This window comes from Puntigrus tetrazona, unplaced genomic scaffold, assembly GCF_018831695.1.
Source record: "Puntigrus tetrazona isolate hp1 unplaced genomic scaffold, ASM1883169v1 S000000173, whole genome shotgun sequence".
NCBI lineage: Eukaryota > Metazoa > Chordata > Actinopteri > Cypriniformes > Cyprinidae > Puntigrus > Puntigrus tetrazona.
The window spans coordinates 270,001-297,500 of NW_025047844.1; the positions used below are offsets into that span (position 1 = coordinate 270,001).

The 27,500-nt window shown below is 39.6% G+C and overlaps 1 protein-coding gene across 1 annotated transcript in view; it reads left to right on the top strand.

Moving 5' to 3' along the window:
* The window catches only part of LOC122333014 (E3 ubiquitin-protein ligase SH3RF3-like), a 62,812-nt gene that overhangs the window by 33,789 nt on the left and 1,523 nt on the right, over nt 1-27,500 (top strand). Inside the window, exons 2-10 of the mRNA XM_043230494.1 lie at nt 4,360-4,635; nt 8,666-8,761; nt 15,534-15,824; nt 19,057-19,160; nt 19,993-20,163; nt 22,329-22,564; nt 24,091-24,284; nt 25,129-25,415; nt 27,001-27,500. The exon at nt 27,001-27,500 is cut by the window's right edge and continues 1,523 nt beyond it. Of these exons, the coding sequence (XP_043086429.1) occupies nt 4,360-4,635; nt 8,666-8,761; nt 15,534-15,824; nt 19,057-19,160; nt 19,993-20,163; nt 22,329-22,564; nt 24,091-24,284; nt 25,129-25,415; nt 27,001-27,169 (1,824 nt within the window). The 3' untranslated portion in view covers nt 27,170-27,500. The remainder of the gene's footprint in view (nt 1-4,359; nt 4,636-8,665; nt 8,762-15,533; nt 15,825-19,056; nt 19,161-19,992; nt 20,164-22,328; nt 22,565-24,090; nt 24,285-25,128; nt 25,416-27,000) is intronic.

Consider the following 27,500-nt stretch of genomic DNA (forward strand, 5'->3'; position numbering starts at 1 on the left):
CACACACACACACACTCAGTCAGTCGCCCACGTCAGACTCTCATCCAAACACACAGATCTGTTCTCACAGCTGTTAAACTAGGTGGCGCTTTTCGATGGCCGTGTGAGAGTTGAGCTTTCGGCAGTCGGGTTCTTTCTAGCTTTTTAAACAAATTCAACTTAATATTGCTTACAAACGTACAGTACGTACAGATCATTTACGTGTATGGTTATATCTCTGAATTGGGAGTTATGACGTGGATGGATTTATTTCTGGATGGATGACAGGAAACCAGTCCTGAAGAAACTATCTTCAAGCGACTCAACTAGCTGGACATTTAAGTGAAGTCTGAGAGGATCTGCATCTCCTTTCTCTCCTCAAGTTAAGAACATTTAAGTCAAATGGGATTCTTCAACTCAGATCTCACCCAAAGGGGTAAGAAAGCTGGAGGAAAGCATACTCGTTCAGTATGTACACTTGTTTAAGACTAGACTCCGTGAAGTGAGTGCTGTTCCTGACTGTTGGGTGCTAAAGACTTTTCGTGTAGAGTTGGCGCCGGTGTTGTGTGATATCTTCAACACATGCATACAGCATAACATTTAGCCAAAAACGAGATCCCACTACTTGGCTGTCTTGGAAAAGAGTTTGAAGTCATTAAGATCTCAACATGGCTTCACGAGAAGCTACGAATTCAACTTCTGCAGCACCGCCATGAAGCACTGAACAGATCCCCCAAGATAGAGGATAGTTGATTGTTTGACACAATCGATCATCGCCAACTACTCCGTTCCTCGCTGACTCCTTGCGTGTCTTATTGTGAGGAGCGATCTGAAGAACAGAGAGCAGAAGGTGTGTCTATCTCCTTGCCCGTTCCAGCTGGTGTTCCTCAGGGAGGACTTCTAGTCCCTTCTAGCTTTCTGTCGTATGCATCAATAGCCTGGATTCATATTTGCAGATGAGTCTCTAATGGGTTCCCGTAGTGGAACGGGGACAGAAATTTATATCGGCGATGAATGGAGCTTGGACTGTGGACGTGGTGATTAGTTCCCCCTCAGCATCTCAGGACAAGCCATTAGTAGAGTTTCCACCTTTAAATAGCTCGGACCTGTCGTGAGACGCTCACACTAAGTGCTTGATTTTGAAGGTGAGCCCCAGAATAAACTTCCTCTGAGAAGCTAAAAGAGCGTGTTCTAGTCCAGTATGGGGAGGACTACCTGAAGAGATGCTGTCGGGAATAAACGAGTGAAAGGCGTGAGTAAGCCTCCATACACACTCTCACTAAAATACTCAAGGACAGTTCATCAGCGCTGCATTGTTTCCTGCCTGAGGCTCCAACGCCATCTTCTTCTCTTCAGCAGCGAGACGTCTGCTCTACCCAGGAGTACAACCAGACTCCATGAACCTCTATTCAAGCGTGCTCTAAAACTCTGTAGATAACTTACAGATGGCTTTTCTGTGTTTCGGAGTTATTTATATAAACATATTTTATTATATAATATATATATATATATATATAATAATAAAATAAAAATAAATAAATAATAATTAAAAAATAATAATAAAATTAAAATATATATATATATTTTTTTCATTTTATTATATATATATATATATATATATATATATATATATATATATATACATATATATGTATATATATATATTCTTTTAATGTTTCTGAAAAACTTTTTTAATTACATTTATTTGATTAAAAAATAACAGTAAAATTGTGAAAAAATATTAGAATGTTTTCTCTATTTCTATGAAGTGCAGCTGTATTTTCAGCATCATTACTCCGGTCTTCAGTGTCACACGATCGGTCAGAAATCATAATAATATACTGATTTGCTGCTCGAGAAACATTTCTCATTCTGTGTCCCGCTCAGTATTTTTGCGAAAAAATGTACATTTTATTTTTTCAGGATTAACAGATAAATAGTAAGTTCAAAAGAACAGCATTTATATGAAACAGAAATCTTTTGACCATCATGAACGTCTTTACTAACACTTCTTTTGCTCAATAAAAGTCTTAATAATAAACTTAAAAGTCTTTCTTCCAAAAAAATGTAAATAAAATAAAATAAAAGTATTAATATTAAGCTGCAAAAACGCGTGACCAGTACAATTTTTATTGCTTGTATGCTGTTAAATGATGAATAAATAAACACTTTATGTCTGGGTTCACCAAGAAGGCAGTGATTTGAGTTTGATGCATGTTTGACGTCTAAAGTTGCACTGAGTTTTGTCCAGAGTTCAGGTTCTTCTGAGTTGAACCCTGTCCGTCCAGTTGCTAACAGTACTGAGTTTGTGTGACGTTAAAGCTGATCCGCAGTGATCTGTGGTTTAAGTGGTGAAGCTGCGGAGCTCCAGAAAGCCTGTAAATTGATTGTGTTGAATGGAGTAAGCTGTGTGGATGTCTTCGGGAAGCTGTGTGTGGTTAATCCCGTCTGGATGCGCTTGAGGACAGAGAAACCCTCCGAGAGTCCGATTTCATTCAAAACTCATTCAGAGCTTTAATTCACGTGTAATTGTGTCTTTGTTTTCAGAGCTGACTGCCAGCGCTTATTGAACTAATATTTATAATGAAATAAAACGGTTAATCCGTGCATTCAAACCCAGTCCCATATGTGACTAATAATTGCCTGTACTAGTAAAGATAAGCATCGTCTCATGCCATGAACATTACAATCTCAGTCCTTTCTCACTTTAATCAGATGAACTGTTTCCATTCCATTTTCTCCTTGTTGTTAATGTTTAATATTAACGTATCTAGTGTATTCCAATCATCTGAAACGAACTAGTTCTAGCATCACTAGAATTAAACTGAATCTAAAATGCATTCATCGTTGTGGTAGCAGTTTAGCGTAATCGTTTGACTGAACATGAATCACGTTTCATCTAAATATTTGATGATCTTCATATTCTTATATTAAGAGCTCATAATTACACAGAAGTGGCTCAGTGTGTGAATTCATTAAACTTGAGTAGAGTGCGGTGGCTCAGAGAAACATCCACAGTCTGTCTGTCTGTGACAGCCCACAAGGCCCTGCCATTCATTTCAGTTATATATTGAAAAAGAGTCACTTTTAGAAAAAGAATCAGCTTTTCAAATGCTGATTCTTTAAAGAAAGAATCAAGCGAGTCGTTGAATCATTCATTCAGATTCATTCATATTTAAACCTGACTGTTTATTGAGTCATTGTGTGGTTCAGTGAACTTATTAGTAAAAATGCTTTAAATGCATTAAAAAATGAACCGAATGATTGTTTTTATAATTGAATCATTGAATCTTTCGTTCAAATGCTACATTCAAGCCTGACGATTCATTCAGAAATGAATCGGGTGACTGGTTTTATGAGTGAGTCATTGAATCATTCACTGAACTGTTTAGTTTAAAAAGCACGGAGCAGAAATAGACAAAACAACTGGAATTATCGGGCTTACGATGAAAGTTTCTTCTTGTTATCCTGAACTGTTAAAAACCCCAGTACAACAAACCCTGATGAAAGCACATCTCAACACTCATGTATGAAAGGCGTGAGTGCTGTAACATTAATCCATCTTTAAGTCGGTATTTGATTTGTTTAGTTGTTTATTTTTGCATTAAAGCAATGATCCGCTGGAGCCAGCTTCATCAGGGGTGATGAGAAGAACCTGTGAATCAGGGTCTAGTGCTGATCTTTCCCAGCGTTGCATCAGATCAGACACACTTTCAGGGGTTCAGAGTTTGTTTTTGATTGATTAATCATTTAAAACGCTTTCAAGAGTCTGTGTTTGAGTCGACGGAGCAGATGATGCACACAGATACATTTATAACCTTTATATTTTTATTACTGCTGTCAAATAATTAATTATGATTGAAAGTTTTGTTTGCAAATGTGTGTACTGTATATATAAACACACACACACGTATATATTTATACAGATTCTGTGTTATCTATATTATATTATACATTATACATTTTAAAGTTTTACTTTCTTGTGCATTTTATTATTTATTTTTGTTTCAGACGTGATATACCATTATCATTTTGTTTGCATTTTATATTTTTTATATTTATATTTGAACATAATTAGTTTTCATTATAATTAGTTTTTTTATATTTGTGTGCAGTCTTTGTTGTAGTTTGTGTAATTGATATACTTTTGATATGTGTTTTTATATATTTTTATATTATTTTATGTAATATTTATATATGTTATAGTTGTGAATTTTGAAAATAATTTTAAAAATATTTCTGTATATTTGTTTTAGTTTTAGCTATACACCTAACAAACATTAGCAGGTCTAAACTTAACAGAAATAAGAAATGTTTGCCCTGGAAACTAACTGAAGTTTTTGAATGAATGGTTTTTTTTGTCCGGTGTTTGTCTTCCAGAGCGTTCCTCAGCTGCCGTGTGGAAAAGCACTTTACAGCTACGAGGGCAAAGAACCGGGCGACCTGAAGTTCAGCAAAGGAGATATCATCATCCTGCGGCGGAAGGTGGACGAGAACTGGTTTCACGGAGAACTGAACGGCAGCCACGGCTTCCTGCCGGCCAGTTACATCCAGTGCATCCGGCCGCTGTCTCAGACGCCGCCGCAGGGGAAAGCTCTCTACGACTTCGAGGTCAAAGACAAAGACCAGGACAAAGACTGCTTGACCTTCACTAAGGTACAGACTTCAGCCTATGATTTCAGTTCTTTTCTGTGATTTCCAGCATCATTCCTCCAGTCTTCAGCGTCACGTGATCTTCAGAAATCAGAAGAATACACTAATAGTACTGCTCGACAAACATTGATTGAACACGGTTGTGTTTGTGGATGAATCATACACTTTATATTTATGGATGAACAAATGAATAGAAAGCTCAAAAGAGCAACGCTTTTTAAAAATAGATATCCTTGATTAATACAAATTTTGGTTGGATAATAAACATTTATTATGTATATATAAATACGCACACGTGCATTTATGCTTTTAAGAAAACGTTTATGTATTAAATATAATATCGTTTATATGAATATAAATAGATATTTTCTAAACCTATGCTGTATGTGTGTTTATATAAGCATGATAAATACGTGTATTATTTAAACAAAAACATTTATTTTGGATGCGATTGATCGTGATCAGCACTACGAAAAATAAAGAAATACTATGTAGATATAAAAATTAATAGAATGACAAGGAACATAAACCCTATCCGTGAGCTGTTGAGAGAAACCAGGCTCCTCTGACCGAATGTCATGGAAATATTGTTTCAAATTGTGATATTTTGTGTTAAATAAATTGAATGCAGACAGACTGAAGTCTTTGGTTTTTATTTATAACGATTTAGGCTCACATTTAACTAAAGCCCACCAATTCACGATCTCAAAAACGTCAGAACATGACACGCCAGTCATCTAATCCACTCAAAACTCCTGCAGAGGTTTCCTGAGCTTTCAAAACGCTCTCTCGGTTTGGTTCACTAGGATTCACAATCATGGAGAAGACCTCTCACCTGACTGTTGTCCTGAACAATTTGGAAACCAAGGTCCTAGAGTCTGGAAGAAGGTGGAGAAGTCCAGTGTTAAGTTTCCATGGTCTCTGATGATTCTGGTGTAATGTCTCTGTTGTTGTTGGTCCATTGTGTTTTCTGTAAACCAACGCCACTGCACCCGTTTACTAAGAAATGTTGGAGCACTTCATGCTTGTTTCTGCTGACCAGCTTTTTGAAGATGCTGATTTCATTTTCCGGCAGGATTGGGCACCTGCCCACACCACCAAAACCAACAAAAGTGGATTAAATGACCGTGGTGTTGGTGTTCTTGACTGACCGGCAAACTCACCAGACTTAAACACTATAGAGAGTCTGTGGGGTATCGTCCAGAGGAAAATGAGAAGCAAGAGACCAAAACATGCTGAAGGCCACTGTCAAAGAAACCTGGGCTTCCATACAACCTCTGATCTCCTCCATCACACAACCAGTTATTAAAGCAGAAGGAGCCCCTACCAAGTATTGAGTACATGTACAGTAAATAAACACTTTCCAGAAGGACAACAATTCAACAATTAATATTGGAAGTATTAAAATTTCAACTACTTCAGTCTGTGTGCACTGAATTTATTTAATACAGACCTTTCACAATTTGAGTTGAATTACTGAAATACATAAACTTTTTTGTGACATTCTAGTTTATTGAGATTTATTGACCTGTAATTTCCAGTTAAATGTTAAGTGCATGTCAGATTGTGCAAAAGACTAGGTGTTCTGGTCTCTAATGAAGGTCATCCGGTGCTGATCCACCATCAAATCTAGATACTGAGAAACCGAATAAGAAACAAACTAATATTAGAGTAGATGCCATTTTTTTACAATGTAAATGAGTACATGGTGTTTTATGAGGAGTGTTCCCTAATTAATGCAGCCTAAGAATCCTTTAACGGATTTGAATCATAAAAGTGTGTTATTAAACTGAAAAGTGTGTCTGCCTCCTGAACAGAGTTAGGGAGATTGTTCCAGAGTTTAGGTGCTAGATAGGAAAAGGATCTGCCGCCCGCAGTTGATTTTGATATTCTAGGTATTATCAAATGGCCAGAGTTTTGAGAACGCAGCGGACGTGCAGGACTATAATGTGATAAGAGCTCGCTCAAGTATTGAGGAGCTAAACCATTCAGGGCTTTATAGGTAATTAATAAGATTTTAAAATCTATCTGATGTTTGATAGGGAGCCAGTGCAGTGTTGACAGAACCGGGCTAATATGATCATACTTCCTAGTTCTAGTAAGGACTAGCTGCTGTGTTTTGGACTAGCTGAAGTTTGTTTATTAAGCGTGCAGAACAACCACCCAATAAAGCATTACAATAATCTAACCTCGAGGTCATAAACGCATGAATTAACAAAACTGTTGTAGTATATCAATGATGTGTTAAAATAAAGACACACACAAAGTAGCTTCTAGTCTAGCTTTCTAGATTTTTGTTTATGTAGTAGTATGTTTATAAATAAAAGCATCTGGCAAAAATGCATAAATGTAAATACAGTCAGACTGAAGATTCACGTCGGCCGTCCCGACTTTGGTCTCCATTTGACTTTTAACGTATTGCCAAAAAACAGCGTTGTTCTTCCAGACGAAAGTCATTGGTGCGGGTTAGAGACTGGTTGGTGTGTGCTTCTGTGCTCTGTATGTTCCTCACATCGTCACACAGCTGCAGAGCTGTTTCTCCACAAGCAGCCTCTGTCCTCCAGACGCAGGATCCGGAAAGACGAGTCCTGGAAACACAGACGAGTCTTTCAGAGAGGAGAAGGACGGGCGGATGAGAGGCAGACGAGCATCTGCATGCTAAAACTCTTTAATAGACGCTCTTGATTGAGACGGGGTTGACTCTCGCTGAAGTGAAGCTTGATGCGAATCGATTCAAATGAGTTCTGTGCTGAAAGCTAGTATGATCATCGTGAACCGAGGCGCCTTCATAAAGATATAGATATTAATGTCTTAAAAATGCTGAGGTTCAGGCTCTTGCTTTCTGAATTTTAAATGAAAATGTAGTCATTATTCCATTATCATTGAAATACCAGTACATTTGTTAATATTTTGTGTGTGTGCCGTGTTTAAGACATTATTATTTCATTTTCTATTTCCGTAATATTGTGTTTTTTTCATTTGTAGTATTTTATATGTCCATAATTTATACTTTTTTTTCCCCGTTTTAGTTGCAACAATAATAACGGCAATTTAACAAAAACAGATTTCAACACATTTTAGACCTGTTTCTAATTTACCTTCTTTATCCAGAATTTAGTCAAATGTTGTGTAGAAACACCATTTGTTTTAGAATCTATGGCCTTCTTCAGTCTGCTTTTAGGACATTACACAGCTGTGAATCAGCCCTCTTTACTCTTCCTGATCTTACTAGTCCTCAGCTCGGCTTTTGATTGGTTGATCACGATGTACTGCTCTTTCGTTTAAACACACTGTGTGGGTCTGAGAGGTGCTGTCTGTTTTAAATTAGTTTCGAAGCCCGTTATGAAATACTCCTACAAGCCTATTGTGTGTCCAGGGTTCCTGTGCTCCTCTGAATGTGGTGTCCCTCAGGGTTCGATCCTTGCCCCGATTCTATTTTTGATTTATATGCTGCAGCTGTGTTAAAAAAAAAATATCACTTGAAATCGATGATTAAAATGCATTACAAAAGTTGCATGCATGCATTCAAGAATTTAAATGATGCTTTATTAATAATTTCTTGATTTAATGAGAGTAAAACCGAAGTGGTTTAGTTTGGACCCAGTGATGCTCTGTCTTATAACACTTATGACCTTGATCTTAGTCATCTTCACTCCGTGTGTAAAGTGTTTTATTTGACTCCAGTCTAAAGTTTGACAGAGAAACAGCGCGGTCGATTTCTTCCATTTCAAAAACTCTCAACTCGTTCGAAAGCAATCTGTGCATTTGTTACGTCTGAAGTTAGACTGTGGGATAAAATAAAGGAACAATTTGCAATAATGATAAAAAAGAAAGTCTTGAGCAGCAAAAAGTCTTCAGTTTACACGTGCACTCTTTATCTCTCTATAAACTCTCAGAAGTGAGATTAGAATTTGATTTATTTCTCGGTTTGAATATTAAGATGTGACACCTTTAAGGATGTGATTTAGTGTCTCTTAGTAGTGTATTTCTCCAGCGCGTAGTGTGTGTATTTACAGCATGTTTCTTCTCACAGGACGAGATTCTCACCGTCATACGAAGAGTGGACGATAACTGGGCAGAAGGCATGCTGGGAGATAAGATCGGGATTTTTCCTATCCTATACGTGGAGGTAAGTGTGTGTGTGAGTGTGTGTGTGTGTGTGTGTTAAAGGCGTTCTAACATAAAGCTGAAGAAATGCCGTTTAATTCACTGTTAAATCTAACAGTAAACCACTTGTTCAGACTGGAGAACCATTCAGAGCCCTGCGAGTGATGCATTGTGGGTAAAGTGTATTGATTGTATGAGTGAAGGGGAGATGTTCCGATGTCCTTTAGCAGGTTAGGGATATTTATCATGAATTAAACATTAACCTTTGAGAAATACATTATCCGTGTGATGCAAATTAAAGAAAAACAGTAAGTCCCCTTAAAAAAATGAATATTTTAAAATATTACTTTTAAGCCATTAAAGGAATAGTGCTGAAATGTGTTCATCCTCGGGTTCATTCGAGATCAGGATGAGTGTGTCTGGAGAAATGCGTCTCTGCCTCAGTGTCTCAGTAATGGAAGTGAATGGGTGCCGTCGGAACGAGAGTCTGATAAAAACATCAGAATAATCCACAGTCCATCAGTGAACATCTGGAGAAGACAGAAGATCAAACTAATCCAGCTTCGAGACCTTAATATGAATCCATAATCCATAATAAGTCTTCCTCCGATGAAAAGCGTTCTGGATTGAATCAGAAACAGATATAAACTAATATACGTCTGGATTGTGAAGAAAGAGACACCGGAGGAAGATTATATGGAGTATAGTTTGATCTTCTGTCTTGTTGGAGTTCTGTAGATTATTGTGATGACTCTGATTCTGACGGCACCCATTCACTGCAGACTCTGTCCTGATCTCGCACCAGTTGAGCATGACAAGATTTTCAGCAAATGTTTGTTTTGGGGTGAACAGATCCTTCAGCTGTTGTCTCTCTGATCATTAGCTGTTGTTCTTCTGATTATCACGAGCTCGCTCTCCTCTGCTCCTCAGAAACCAGAGGGTGTTTATCTTCACCTCATTTAAAGTCTGTCCTCGTGTGTCTCGCTCGTGTTTTAATGATGTAATCTTCTCACCGGGGTTTCATTGTAAAGCGTGGAGCTCCGCTGCTAGGCATGCTGGGAAATGACTGGAGCTTGAACACGCATGAAGAGGGATATTATTTGTCTTACTACAGTTTTTATATATCATTTTATATATATACAATTTTATATATTTCTTTTTATATAATATATAATATCTTTGCATTACAGTAATGAGAATTATCAATACATGTTTTCTTTACACAACATTTATTAATTCTTGCCAGGTTTAGTGATGATAGTGTGTCTGTCTCAAAGATCATCCTGAAGAGAAACAGCTTACAGATTCAGAACACACACACACAGACACACACACACACACACACACACACACACACACACACACACACACACACACACACACACACACACACACACACACACACACACACACACACACACACACACACACACACACACACACACACACACACACACACACACACACACACACACACACACACACACACACACACACACACACACACACACACACACACACACACACACACACACACACACACACACACACACACACACACACACAGACACACACACACACACACACACACACACACATGCATGATCTTATACACACTCACACACTCTTACACACTCTCACACACACATGAAGTCTCATGATAAAGCAGCATTCACACACACACATCAATCATTCAATCAATCATTTTTATTTATATAGCGCTTTTATCAACACAGGTTGTATCAAAGCACTGTACAGAATAAAGTAGAAGAATACACTGACAGGGATGTATAATGAAGAGAGTGAACAATTTCTTATTAAATGCAGAGACGGTCTCTGTAATCAATATGTGTGTGTGTGCATCAGGATCTGGTGAACTGTCCACAGGCGCATCTAGGTGTTCTGGTCTCTGATGAACATAATCTCTGGGTGCTGATCCACCATCTAGTCTGGATACAAACTGTGAAAACAGATTGAGAAAGAAACAGGACTAATATTAGCATAGATGCCATTCTTTTTACGATGTCACAAGTACATCGTATTTTAGGAGTAGTGTTCCCGGTTCCAGCAAATCTAAGTAATGCAGCCTAAAAATCCTTTAACGGGTTTGAATAATAAAAGGTGTGTTGGTGTGTTATGTGTAGGCTAAGTTAAAAAGATGTGTCTTTAATCTAGATTTAAACTGGCAGAGTGTGTCTGCCTCCTGAACAGAGTTAGGGAGATTGTTCCAGAGTTTAGGTGCTAGATAGGAAAGAGGATCTGCCGCCCGCAGTTGATTTTGATATTCTAGGTATTATCAAATGGCCAGAGTTTTGAGAACGCAGCGGACGTGCAGGACTATAATGTGATAAGAGCTCGCTCAAGTATTGAGGAGCTAAACCATTCAGGGCTTTATAGGTAATTAATAAGATTTTAAAATCTATCTGATGTTTGATAGGAGCCAGTGCAGTGTTGACAGAACCGGGCTAATATGATCATACTTCCTAGTTCTAGTAAGGACTCTGGCTGCTGTGTTTTGGACTAGCTGAAGTTTGTTTATTAAGCGTGCAGAACAACCACCCAATAAAGCATTGCAATAATCTAACCTTGAGGTCATAAACGCATGAATTAATATTTCTGCATTAGAGGTTGAAAGCATAGGTCGTAATTTAGATATATTTTTAAGATGGAAAAACGCAGTTTTACAGATGCTAGAAACATGATTTTCAAAGGAAAGATTGCGGTCAAACAGCACACCTAGGTTCCTAACTGATGATGAAGAATTAACAGAGCAGCCATCAAGTGATAGGCTGTGTTCTAGATTATTATATGTGGGTTTTTAGGTCCAATTATTAGCACCTCTGTTTTTTCAGAATTTAACATTAAGAAGTTACTCATCATCCAGCTTTTTATATCGACTATGCATTCTGTTAGATTCTCAATTTGGTGTGTATCACCAGGCTGCGCTGAAATATAGAGCTGAGTATCATCAGCATAGCAGTGAAAGCTAACACCATGACTCCTGATAATATCTCCCAGAGGTAACATGTAAAGGTTGAAAAGTAACGGTCCTAGCACTGAGCCTTGAGGAACTCCATATTTCACTTGTGATTGATATGATACCTCCTCATTTAATGCCACAAACTGATAGCGGTCAGATAGATATGATGTAAACCATGCTAAGGCGCTTCCTCTAATGCCAACATAGTTTTCTAGTCTATCCAAGAGAATGTTGTGATCGATAGTATCGAATGCTGCGCTAAGATCTAATAGCACTAATAACGAGATAAAACCACGATCAGATGATAGAAGCAGGTCATTAGTAACTCTAATGAGAGCAGTCTCAGTACTATGGTACGGTCTAAAACCTGATTGGAAATCCTCACAGACACCATTTTTTTCTAAAAAGGAATACAGTTGTGAGGATACTACCTTTTCTAGTATCTTTGACAGAAAAGGAGATTAGAGATTGGTCTGTAATTTACTAAGTCTTTGGGATCAAGATGTGGTTTCTTAATGAGAGGTTTAACTACAGCCAGTTTAAAGGTTTTGGGAACATAACCTAATGACAATGATGAATTAATAATGTTCAAAATAGGATCTATGACTTCTGGAAGCAGATCTTTTAATAGTTTAGATGGAACAGGGTCTAACATACATGTTGCTGGTTTAGATGATTTAACAAGTTTGTACAAGTCTTCTTCTCCTATAATAGAGAAAGAGTGTAATTTTTCCTTAGGGATCTAAAGCTCATTATCTGATGTGAAACTGTAGTTGACGGCTGCATAGTTACAATTTTATCTCTGATGGTATCAATCTTAGAAGTAAAGAAATTCATGAACTCATTGCAGCTATACTCTTGGGGCATATTAGCACCTGTTGATGCTTTATTTTTTGTTAATTTAGTCACTGTACTGAATAAATACCGGGGGTTGTGTTTGTTTTCTTCTAAAAGGGATGAAAAATAATCAGATCTTGCCATTTTTAATGTTTTTCTGTATGACAGCATACTCTCCCGCCAGGCAATACGAAATACTTCTAATTTAGTTTTTCTCCACCTGCGCTCCATTTTCCGGGCTGCTCTCTTTAGGGTGCGTGTGTTTTCATTATACCACACACATACACACACTCATGAAGTCTCATGTTAGAGTTCACACACACACACACACACACACACACACACACACACACACACACACACAGCTGTATTCTCTCGTACTCCCAGCGCTGTGAGTTATTTCTGCTCGTGTCTGACAGCCTGTCATTATTCTGCTGCACGTTTGTCACTTCATGATGTTCTCTGTGTTGTTCCTCTGAGGTGATCACAGCAGGGATCTATTACTGTAATGCACACGTGTCTCTCTCGGTATAGGTCTAGTGTTTTGGGGGCCCTCAGCAGGTCCTCCCGGGGCCCCTGTCGGTGGATTATGTATTATTTTGATTTTTTTCACACCGATACGATACTGCTTAGCGGTTTCGATAATACTCTCTGTAAACTAATTTAGTGCATAAAGAACTTGCATAATGACGCTGATATTACGGTTTAAATGAAGTTTACAGATGCAGGAAAACACTGTTTCTGAACACATTATTAATAAAGCATGCTCTGTACAGACAAGCAGATACGAACCCAGTGGGCTTAATTACACATTAAAAGAAAAACCTTTTTTTTTTAAATACCAAATTCAATAAATATGATTAATAAATCATACCTAATAAATTATTAGACCACATTAAGCGTTTTCCTTCTAATGGTGTTGTATGGGAGGACGCATCAGACACTTAATGAGTATTAAACACTGCCTTTGTGTTCTGGACTCGTCTGCTCATCTATGATTTATTAATATTGTGTTTACTGAGGTTTTTTTCTTCTAAGCAAACAGAAAAAGACACGGCAAGCACTTTTTTTACATAAAAAGACCCCTTTAAAGAAACTCCTCGATGGATTTGAACATCATGTTCATAACACAACAGATTTTAAGAAAATATTAATATATAAAATAATATAAAATATATATATTGTACCTCTGTTTTTATCCACGTGGTAATGTAGGACTATTTATCGTGATACACCTCTCAGGATTTTTTCAAACATTTATTCAGGGCCCGAATATGAGTTTTTAGACTTTAGATTTAATTTTAGAAAATGTAGAATGAAATGTTTGCTCATGCTGTGATTTATGTATTTTTTCCCGATGGGGCAAATGTTGAACAATATCTTATAAACAGCAAACAGCTCTGTGTTTTAATATCCATTAGTATTAATTAAGATGACCTGCATCCAAAATAAAGGTTTTTCTTTACATTAATGTGTGTGTGTGGGTGTGTGTGTCTGTGTGTGTGTGTGTGTGTCTGTGTGTGTGTGTCTGTATCTGTGTGTGTGTGTCTGTGTGTGTATTTATTATGTCTATACGGTTAGTCCTGTACATTATCTGTGAAGGCAGACCGGTCTGAGCGCCTCACACCGGAGTGATAATATGATGACCTTCAGAAGGCCCCAAGCCGCTCGGTGGGGCCCATCATTCGGGCTCATTTACATACTGTTTACATATCATTAGCATATTCATGAGCGCAGGACGGCGAGTTGAAACAAAGGGCTGGAGTCTGATCCGTTCGGCACGTTTGTGTTTCTATTCATCAAAACATCTGTTTAGTCAGTTTCTATATCGTTCTCATTTTAATATCTGTCATAATGATTCACCAAATCCATGTCTTTAGTGTTTAGCTTTTACACGGAGGATATAGAAAAGAGCAGTAAATTAAAGCAGCGTTTGAAGAAACAGCTCTAAAACCCGCCAAAATAAAGGTTTGATGTCATTTGAAGAAACTGGTGGAAAATATAACTTTTTTGCAATAAAATGTTCTTCTTAAAGGCATGAATTCTGTAATCATATCCATACTTTATTTTTTTAACATTGCTGTTATTTCACATTTTAACATTAAACCTTAGTTTTGCAGTGCATTGTTTGATAAAATTATAAAAACTATTCATTTTAAAGATTTTAAAATCTGTGGGGAATTATTATTGTGCATATTTTAATAAATAGTAGTGAGTTTTGTGAAATCAAATAATTATACATGCTTTCTGATTATTAAAATGTAATGAAACCATTTAAATTAAATCCAGATAATTAAATGGAAATTGTTTATTAAAAAAAATTACAATCCTAAAATTGTATTTTTATTAAATTTAATAAAAAAGTTGATGATTTCATTTAATTTGACCTATTGTATTTAATTTAATTTAACTGTAAAAATGTAATCCAGGAAAAATAATTAGAATGATGCAAAGAAATAAAAAACAACGCAGGAAAAGATGAGCGTCTGATGGTCTGTGAGATGAAGATGAGGATGAGGACGGTGTGATCTTCATCACTCTGATGATTTCCTGCAGATGGTTCATAATCAGTATAATGTGATGTTTGTGTTGATGCAGTGTATGACTTTATTAAATCAGACAGACGGACTGAACCACACTTAATAATTACTTTCTGAGATATTCTTCATCTGTTGGTGTGTGTGTGTGTGAGTGAGTGAGTGTGTGTGTGTGTGAGTGTGTGTGTGAATCTGTTTGATGCTGTATTTTCTGTTCATTCATTCAGTTGATGTGACAATATTTATGAAATATGTTTAAGAGAAGATATACACTAAGTGTGTTTCTGAAAGAAGTCTCTTCTGCTCATGTATATACAGTCATGGGCAAAAATATTGGCACCCTTGGTAAACATGGCTATGAGAACGAATCTGCATCGTTTATCCTTTCGATCTTTCATTGAGAAGGATGTAAGTCACCGGATGGCTGTGTTCGTCCTCAGCTGAATGAAACGGCGAAGCAGCTGATGGAGATGGACAAGCCGTCGGTGAGCGCGGAGGCCGTCAGCTGTAACGGGAACGGAGCGCACCGACACGCCGAGGGAAAGAAGAACGCCAAGAAGAGGCACTCGTTCACGGCGCTCAGCATGACGCAGCGCTCGGCTCAGGTGCTGGGAAACAACCGGCACTCGATGGAGATCAGCGCTCCCGTCCTCATCAGCTCCTCGGACCCCCGCGCTGCTGCCCGCATCACTGACTGCCCACACCTGTCCTCCAGCGCACCGGCCACACAGGTACACACACACACACACACACACCTGTCCTCCAGCGCACCGGCCACACAGGTACACACACACACACACACACACACACACACCTGTCCTCCAGCGCACCGGCCACACAGGTACACACACACACACACACACCTGTCCTCCAGCGCACAGCCACACAGGTACACACACACACACACACACACACACACACACACCTGTCCTCCAGCGCACTGCCACACAGGTACACACACACACACACACACACACACACACACACCTGTCCTCCAGCGCACGGCCACACAGGTACACACACACACACACACACACACACACACACACACACACACAGACACACACACACACCTGTCCTCCACACAGCCACACAGGTACACACACACACACACACACACACAGACACACACACACACACCTGTCCTCCAGCGCACCGGCCACACAGGTACACACACACACACACACACACACACACACACACACACACACACCTGTCCTCCAGCGCACCGGCCACACACACACACACACACACACACCTGTCCTCCAGCGCACTGGCCACACAGGTACACACACACACACACACACACACACACACACACACACACACACACACACACCTGTCTCCAGCGCCAGCCACACAGGTACACACACACACACACACACACACACACACACACACACACCTGTCCTCCAGCGCACAGCCACACAGGTACACACACACACACACACACACCTGTCCTCCAGTGCACGGCCACACAGGTACACACACACACACACACACACACACACACACACACACTGTCCTCCAGCACACAGCCACACAGGTACACACACACACACACACACCTGTCCTCCAGCGCACAGCCACACAGGTACACACACACACACACACACACCTGTCCTCCAGCGCACCGGCCACACAGGTACACACACACACACACACACACACACACACACACACACACACACCTGTCCTCCAGCGCACCGGCCACACAGGTACACACACACACACACACACACACACACACACACACTGTCCTCCAGCGCACACACCACACACACACACACACACACACACACCTGTCCTCCAGCGCACGGCCACACACACACACACACACACACACACACACACACACACACACACACACACACACACACACACACCTGTCCTCCAGCGCACCACACAGTACACACACACACACACACACACACACACACACACACACACACACACACACACACACACACCTGTCCTCAGCGCACCGGCACACAGGTACACACACACACACACACACACACTGTCACTCACACACACACACACACCTGTCCTCCAGCGCACTGCCACACAGGTACACACACACACACACACACCTGTCCTCCAGTGCACCGGCCACTTAGGTACACACACACACACACACCACACACACTCACACACACACACACACACACACACACACACACACACACACACACACACACACACACACACACACACACACACACCTGTCTCTCCAGCGCACCGGCACACAGGTACACACACACACACACACACACACACACACACACACACACACCACACAGCGCACCGGCCACACAGGTACACACACACACACACACACACACACACACACACACACACACACACACACACCTCCTCCAGCGCACCGGCCACACAGGTACACACACACACACACACACACCTGTCCTCCAGCGCACACACACACACAGGTACACACACACACACACACACACACACACACACACACACACACACACACACCTGTCCTCCAGCGCACTGCCACAGGTACACACACACACACACACACACACACCTGTCCTCCAGCGCACCTGTCCTCCAGTGCACGGCCACACACACACACACACACACACACAGACACACACACACACACCTGTCCTCCAGCGCACCGACCACACAGGTACACACACCACACACACACACACACACGCACCTGTCCTCCAGCGGCCACACAGGTACACACACACACACACACACACACACACACACACACACACACACACACACACACACACACACCTGTCCTCCACACACACACACACACACACACACACACACACACACCTGTCCTCCAGCACACAGCCACACAGGTACACACACACACACACACACACACACACACACACACTCACACACAGACACACACACACACTGTACAGCGCACACACACACACACACACACACACACACACACACACCTGTCTCCAGCGCACCGGCCACACAGGTACACACACACACACACCTCCAGCACACACACACACTACACACACACACACACACACACACTGTACACACACACACACACACACACACACACACACACACACACACACACACAGACACACACCTGTCCTCCAGCCACAGCCACACAGGTACACACACACACACACACACCACCTGTCCTCCAGCGCACCGGCCACACACTCACACACACACACACACACACACTCACACACACACCACAGACACACACTCAGGTACAGACACACACACACAGGTATACACACACACACACACACACACACACCTGTCCTCCAGCGCACCGGTCACACAGATACACACACACACACACCTGTACACACACACACACACACACCTGTCCTCCAGCGCACCGGCCACACAGATACACACACACACACCTGTACACACACACACACACCTGACACAAAGGTACAGACACACACACACCTGGCACAGGGTGCAGACACACACACACACACACATTCGCTTTAACATTTACAGCACAAACTACAGAAACACTGAAGACCATTCAATTTATTGCAGTGACACATTTCTCACCAAATTTTTAAGCAAATCCAAAACAAATACATATTTATATGTAATACAATATAAAATAAATATTCAAATAATCTATGGTTCTATAGTGTGTCTACACACACACACACACACACACACACACACACACACATATATATATATATACATACATAATGCAGTAAGTATTTTAACTGCAGACAGACTCTTGACCTCTGACCTGGGCTCAGCTGGTTGATCCCATTAAGAGCGTTGGGCTCCATTAGTGTTCTGAGGTCAAAGGTCAACATGAGAACCCATGAGGGTGAATCTCTGGAGTGAAACAGATGGATCACGTAGAGTCCCAAGGTGCATATCCAGCTCCCATAATGCATTTTGTCAGCAGCTGCAGGAGCCCATTAGTGTCTCTCAGAACCATTGTCTTCACAGGACTCTTCAATCACAGCCAATGCCGCAGCTTCGGTTCCTCCGCGCATCACGTCCACAACCGGAGAGCTGCTCGCCGCCGCTAAAGTCCAGCTGCCTCTCAACATGTGAGTGATTTCACACAGAGCTGCTCTTCCTCACACACTCCACGGAGACATCAACACTTCTGTACTTAATGTGCTCTGCTGAATGAACTAAAATGATTCTTTAGTACTTCTTAAGATAATCCTGACAGAGAACATCTAAGTTTAATCAGCTGTGTGTGTGAGAGAGTGTGTGTGTGTGCGAGAGTGTGTGAGAGAGTGAGAGAGTGTGTGAAAGAGTGTGTGTCTGTGTGAGAGTGTGTGTGAGTGTGTGTGCGAGTGTATGTCTGTGTGAGAGAGAGTGTGTGTGTGTATGTGAGGATCTGGTTTATCTAATAATTCTGTTGCACTTTAAACAAGATTTACATTTAAACCATCATTTTGATTAATCTTAAATCTAGATTAAATCAAGGTTTATCTAATAATTCTGTTGCACCAAACTTTAAACCTTGTTTAAAAATAAGCAGATTTACATTTAAACCATCATTTTGATCCTGGATTCATTTTATAATTAAGATAGATTAACTTTAATCCTGTTGCACACACATAACTTTACAACACAACACACACACACACACACACACACACTCATTCACACTGCACACATCACACACACACACACACACTTACTCACACACACACACATACTTACTCACACACACACACTCACACACACACACACACACACACACACACACACACACACACACACACACACACACACACACACACACACTCAATCACTCACACTCACACACACTCACAAACACACTCAATCACACACACTCACACACACTCACACACACTCACTCAATCACTCAATCACACTCTGGCTGGTGACTCTGTGTTTCTGCAGATATCTGGCCATGTACGCGTACAAGCCTCAGAAGGCGGACGAGCTGGAGCTGAGGAAGGGAGAGATGTACCGAGTGATGGAGAAGTGTCAGGACGGCTGGTTCAAAGGAACGTCGCTGCGCTCCGGAGCGTCCGGAGTGTTCCCAGGAAACTACGTCACGCCCGTCTCCAGGTGAGCGCTCCTCAGAGAGAAGTCTCCTCATTAAGCTTCATAAAACACACCTGCGTCTGTAGATTCTGCATCACAGCGTTAATGAGATTCCTCCGTCACACTTTATTCTGAAAGTCCACTTTAAGGATTCTACTAACTACATGTCAGCTAATTCTCATTCATTCACAAGCACACGTCTACTAACTCTCTGTTAGAGGAGGTTTATTGTTAGTAGAGTATGTTTCTGATGCTCAGTATGTAGTATGTTGAGGACTAGATGTTCTACTAACAGTCTACTGATACTCTATGACTGCTAGTTAACATGTAGTTAGCTGGTAGAACCTGTAAAGTGATTGATTCCTTTCTTAGAATAACAACAGTATTTCTTCTCAGTTATTTGATTTCAAGATAAGACTAGGCTTAAGTTTAGTCCCAGACTAAAATGTAAATCTGAGCTGTTTTAATTGAAAGAAACGTCTGCTAAGAATATGTGGCACACCGCTGATGTTTTTGTCTAGGATATGTTTCAAGTAAAAGCTTCCTGAATGTCCTGATTGAGATCCTGGCCAAGAGGCTGTAGATGATGTTTGGAGTAAAAGCACGACTCTAAAAGAAATGAAGGAACGAGTTCCAGATCTCTGATTCAGGTGGAGTGCTTGATTCATCACTGATTCATCACACACTGCTGGAGGTGCATGAATGTGTGATGTCTTCAAACACACCTTTCAGTCAGAGTTTAGTTCTCAACGTTTAAAAGAGCTCTCAAGAAGGAGAGTGTGTGTGACGGGTTGGTTATCGGTTGATGAGCTTCTTCACATCAGGGTTTGATCTGATGAATTATTAATATAATAATAATTTTAATTATTATTCATTTCATAGTGATGGGTAATAACTCAAATAATTACTAGTGCTGTCAAATATTTTAATCACGATTGCTTAATTGCATAAAAAATAAAAGTTTTGTTTATATAATATACGTGTGTGTACTGTGTATATGTATTATGCATATATAAATATGCACGTATGCACATATATAATTAAGAAATATATTTGGTTTGAATTTGTTGTATGTAAATATACATATATTTATACACACAGAATAAATATAGACAGTACACATGCATATATTATATAACCAAAAACTCTTAAGTTTGGATGTGATTAATCGCAACTAATTATTTGACAGTACTGTATATGTGGATTACATAATCAGATTCAAAAATGGATTGTATTACAAGTAAAAATGTTTATGACCAAAAAGCACCTTTAAAGTTGTTCAAATGAAGTTCTTAGCAATGAAATATTACTAATCAGAAATTAGGTTTTGATACATTTATGGTAGAAAAGTTACAAAATATCTTCACAGAACATGATCTTAATATCCTAATGATCTTTGGCATAAAAGATCCATACAGTGTATTGTGAGGCTGATGACTGCACAGATATAACACACACACACACACACACACACACACACTCATCATCTCTCCTCTTCTATCACATGATCTGAAGGTGTTTGTGTGAACCTGAGGCTGGAGCTCACACGTCTAAAACCGGATCGCTCTGTTCACGCCTCACTTCAGGTGTTTTTGAGATGCAGAGGCTTGTGGTTAAACGCAAACATCTGATGAAGGTGATGATGAACAGATCCAGGAATGTTGATCTGACACGAAAGCAGACTGAAACAATAAAAACATAAAACAAAAGACAGATTCAATCTAATCACAGCTCTGACATTCTCTCTCTCGCTCTCTCTCTCTGTGTGTGTGTGTGTGTGTCTCGTCTGTGTGTGTGTGTGTGTGTGTGTGTGTGTGTTTCTGTCTCTCTCTGTGTGTGTGTGTGTGTGTCTCCGTCTCTGTCTGTGTGTGTCTCTGTTTGTGTGTGTGTTTCTGTCTCTCTGTGTGTGTGTGTCTGTGTGTCTCTGTCTGTGTGTCTCTCTGTGTGTGTGTGTGTGTGTTTCTGTCTCTCTCTGTGTGTGTGTGTGTGTGTGTCTCTGCTGTGTGTGTGTGTGTGTGTGTATCTCTGTGTCTCTGTCTCTCTCTGTGTGTGTGTGTGTGTGTGTGTTTCTGTCTCTCTGTGTTTGTGTGTGTGTCTCTGCACGTGTGTCTGTGTGTGTATCTCTGTGTCTCTGTCTCTGTGTGTGTGTCTCTCTCTCTGTGTGTGTGTGTGTGTGTGTGTCACTGCAGGGCTCCGTTCGCTGTGGGTCAGACACGCTCGTGTCTCTCTGGAGCGTCTCAGGTGAAGGCCCCTGGTTCCCCGGGCTCCGCGGGCCCCTCCAGCCCGGTCCTGATGGCGTCTGCGTCTGCGTCTCGCTCCAGCACGCCTCTCAGCAGCCCGTCGTCTCCGCAGCTGCATCTGAAGAACTGTCTGCGCATCTGCAGCCAGCAGACGGTCAGTCAGCCGCGCTCCGCCATGCAGCTGGGTGAGAAACACACACATTCAGCTTTCAGATAGCTAACTTCCCTATTATGGGTCACATTTTGCTTTTGGGGGTCTCCAGCAACAGGTTGGGATGCACTCAAGATCAAAAAACACTTTAGTTTTTGTATAATATGCATTTATATACAATACCTTTATACACGGAGCACTTTCAGGTTTAAAACTTTGCAGGATGTTCATTCACTTAGAGCTTTGTTATACACCTCATGAAAGATCACTTTTAAAAATCCATAATAGGGCCACTTTTAAGCCCTTATTGATAAGTTGAATTCTATTTCTACATACTGAATGTTTCTGGAGGTATTTGTGGGCGCGCACACACACACACACACACACACACACACACACACACACACACAAGCGTGTCAGTGAAGCGTGTTCAGCGTGGCGCTGCATTAGCTCTGGAGGAGCTTGTTAAAGTGTTTTCCAGCTCAGATAAGACGTCTGCTGAATGAAGGCTGGCAGTAATTGCTGGGTTGCATTCTCACACTTCTTAAACTCTGAAGAGCGACAAGACGCAAGCGAGAACCGTGACATCATTTCCTCTCTCGTGATGATCTGAACAGAGTCTGATGTGTGTGTGTGTGTGTGTGTGTGTGTGTGCGCGCAGTGCAATAGAATTAAAGCATCTGCTGAATGCACATGTACACGTTCACATTTGAGATGAAAAATAATCAGTTTTTTGTATTATTGTATTGTATTATTACACTGTAACATATTTAATCACTGTATTTAATCATAATTCTTCATGCATTTAAGAATTTATTTATTTTAAATATGTTATGTTTGTTTATAGCTACACAAATTGGTCAAAAATGATATCAGTATAACTGAAATCAATATAAATAAAATATATTTTTAATTACTTTTATTTAGTATATAGTTATATACTTTTTAGTTTTTATTTAGTAATACAACTACAATACAATTATGACGACGATGATGATAACAATAAAACTTCCAAATATTGTTATTATTATATTACATTAATATTAAGGAATAGTAATAGTAGTAGTATTACTTTATTTATATAGTAGTACTTATCATTATTTTATCAAAGTCTAAAAATAAACAAATTTCAAGTAAATAATATTATTAAACTAAAATCATAATAATATAACAATTTAATAATATTGTTAATATAATTATTTTTATAATTAATTTTGTTATTATTATTATTATTCTTATTATTAATAGTAGTAGTATTTAATTAAATAAATGTTGTAATAATAATAATATAACAACATTAGTATATAAAACAATCATAGTATTAACAAATTACGCAAAATAAGAAATATAACTAATAATATTTTTAATTGTAAAAATATAATGCTTTTTCAATCATTAAATCAAGCTTACATTTTGTGAGAAATCTTGTCTTGTGCTGAAGTTATATTGATAAATGCGCCGTGAAAATACGAGCTGGTGTGACACGTGTGTGTGTGTGTGTGTGTGTGTGTGTGTGTGTGTGTGTGTGTGTGTGTGTGTGTGTGTGTGAATGCCGTTCAGTACACAGTCCCCCGGCGAGCAGCAGCAGTCCGTCTCGGTCCCCGGCTCGGCCCCTGTCTCACGCTCGGCCCCTGAGGCCCCTGAGCTCCATCACGCCGCATCTGAACGGAGCGGAGCCGCAGACGTCCCACGCAGACGCAGACGTAGACGCAGACACAGGACAGCACAAACCTGAAGACAAGAAGCTGGAGAAGGTCATCTCTGAAAAACATCATTCACTGCTTGTTTTCTAATGAAACATTCTCAAATCAAGATGCATTTATTTGTAAAACGACATTAGAAATTATGTCTTGTTTTCTGAGAAAATTATACATTTTTCTTACACCCTTGACATATTTTTGTGCAAATACTAACAAACTATAATGCTTTAAAAAAAAAAAACAAGACATAATATCTCACTTCTCAAGTAAGTGCATCTTGATTGAGAAATGTTTAGATATTAATACTAGAAAACGAGAGAAAAATACTAAGCAAATATTTTTGCAGTGTAGACATGAAAAACAGAAATGAAATATTTTAAGCATTTGGTTAATAATTTATTAACATAAAAAGAAATTTATACTGATATAATCAGTTTTAATTCATGCATTCTGTTTGAATAATTTCATAGAAAGTCATTTAAAAATTGCTGTATATATGATATATATATATATATATATATATATATATATATATATATATATATATATATATATGGATAATAGGAAAAATTAAGTATCACTGTTTATTTATTATTACTATTTTTTTAAAAACATTTACAATAATTGGGCCCAATAAATACAATAACAGAGTGTAAAAAATCGCTCAAAGTTCTTTTTTTCTGGACTGTTTAATAACAAAATGTCAGTGGTAATTAAAACATGAGCTATTTAATTAATCGTTTAATGCAAACAAATACAGAGGATTTACTGTTTAAATAAAACGAAATGGTTAGCAATTATTATTATTACTAAGAGAAGTACATTTAAATATATTTCTGTGGTAACTTCCTCCAGCCGAACGGAATTAGTTTTGTATTAAATGACTGTTTTCTCCCAGAAAGAGAAGAAGAGCAGCGGCCTCCTCAAGCTTCTCTCGGGAGCCGCGGCTAAGAAGAAGTCTCGCTCTCCTCCGTCCGTGTCTCCCACTCACGAGCCGTGCGGTCAGGGTCGGGCCGGCTCCTGCCCCATCGAGAGCGAGATGCAGGGGGCGATGGGAATGGAGCCTCTGCACAGGAAGTCCGGATCTCTGGACCTCAACTTCTCTGTGTCTCCTCCGGCCAGACAGCCCTGCTCCTCGTCGCCGCTCGCCGGACGCCCCGAGCCCAAGCCCCTGTCCAGAGAGAGGTCAGCTTCACTGCATGCACACGGGTTCGACCGTGAAACCAAGTGCCCCTGTATGGGTATTATAACAGAAACAGACTGTATGTTTCTCTTTTATGAAAATAAAATCATTATGATATTAAGTAAAGATCGTGTTTCATGAAGGTTCACTTGAACAACTTTTAAGGAGGTTTTCTCAATATTTATATTTTTTTGCTCCCTCAGGTTCCAGATTTTTCTAATAGTTGTATCTCAGACAGATATTGTCCGCTCATAAACCAATGGAGAGATGATTTATTCAGCTTTCAGAAATGCCCCCTAGGGTCACATATACACATTTTAAAGCATGAATTTAAGACCTGTATCAAGCATTTTTTAATGCAATTTTAGTTCAGATAAATGCACTTGAAGCAGCAGGTTTGTTTTTCAGCCCCATGCTGTCTGCTCTGTATCTCCGGTGCACCCTCTTGTGGACTGATGGGGTGAAATTGGATGTTTTTACTAGCATTGAAATATTATGTAATGAAAATGAAGTGTAAGAGTATAATAATGTATAATATTATATAATATATATATATATATATATATATATATATATATATATATATATATATATATTTTTTTTTTTTTTTTTTTTTATTTATTTATTTATTTATTTATTTTTTTTTTTTTACATTTATTTATTTTTATAAAACAAGTCTCTTTTGCTCACCAAGGCTGCATTTATTTGATGTGAATTTTATTAAACCGTACTCGACTGCTGAGTCAGTATGTCCTGATCTGAGCTGTCCAAATAAAATCCCATACAATACCCTGCGATTCAAAAGCTTAAATGCACATTTGAATGCATATAAATTTAAGCTGCTGTAGCAAGCACTGAAAAAGTCACAAAAATGCCCAAATCTTTTTGCAATTGTATGCATTTCAGTTTAAACATGCAGTAAATGCACTGCTCTGTACCAGGCTTGTCTTTGAACAATATTGATATTGATCCCCTGCGCCCTCTTGTGGACAGACTCAGGTGTTAACTAGTGTTAAAATACACGATTTAACCCATAGTCATCATTTCATAAAAAATAAATACATATTTGTACACTACTATTTAAACATTTGGCATAATTCAGAAATTCTTTATTCTCAGCAAGGTTGCATTCATTCGACCAAATTACAATAAAAAACTAAAATATTATTAGGATGTAAAAAATCAGTTTTCTGTGTGAATGTGTGTTAAAGTGTGATTTATTTCTGTGTGTTTTCAGCATCATTCCTCCAGTCTTCAGAGTCACGTGATCTTCAGAAATCAGAATAATACACCGATTCACTGATCATTTCTGACTGAAAACAGTTTTTTAGGATCCACACATTATTCAAAGCTCAAAAGAGCAGCATTTTACTTAAAATGTTATCAATTTAATGCATGCTCAACACATAAAAGCTTTTCTTTTCCTTTTGTTTTTCGATCCATCTGATAGTAATCAGTAAATCGGTGTATTATTCTGATTTCTGAAGATCACGTGACTCTGAACGATGCTGAAAACACACCGAAATAAATGTCACTTTAACACGCGCTCAGTTTGGCAGAGATTAAGCGTGTGAGGTGTCTCGTCAGGTACCGTGTGGTGGTGCCGTACCCTCCTCAGAGCGAAGCGGAGATCGAGCTGAAGGAGGGAGACATCGTGTTCGTGCACAAGAAGCGAGAAGACGGCTGGTTCAAGGGCACTCTGCAGCGCACCGGCCGGACCGGCCTGTTCCCCAGCAGCTTCGTGGAGAGCTTCTAGAGACGTGTCCACTGCCATCGTCCTCACAGACCCGTCAGGAGCTGCTCCTCGAACCGCTTCATCCTCACCTGGATGAAGACGACACGACCAGGATGTGATTTATAGCTCCTGATAAGACGTGACTGTAGGGAGTGACGAATCTCACAGCAAGCGGCGTATTTCAAATACAAATATTCCAATGAAATAAATAACATACTTAATTCATAAAGCAGTTAAAGCCTATATTAAGATATTTTTTGATTACTCTCATTAGTGCAAAAAAAGAAATCGCGATATATTATTTAAATGGTCAAATATTAATACGGCGTGTATTAGTACAGCAGTGCCTCAG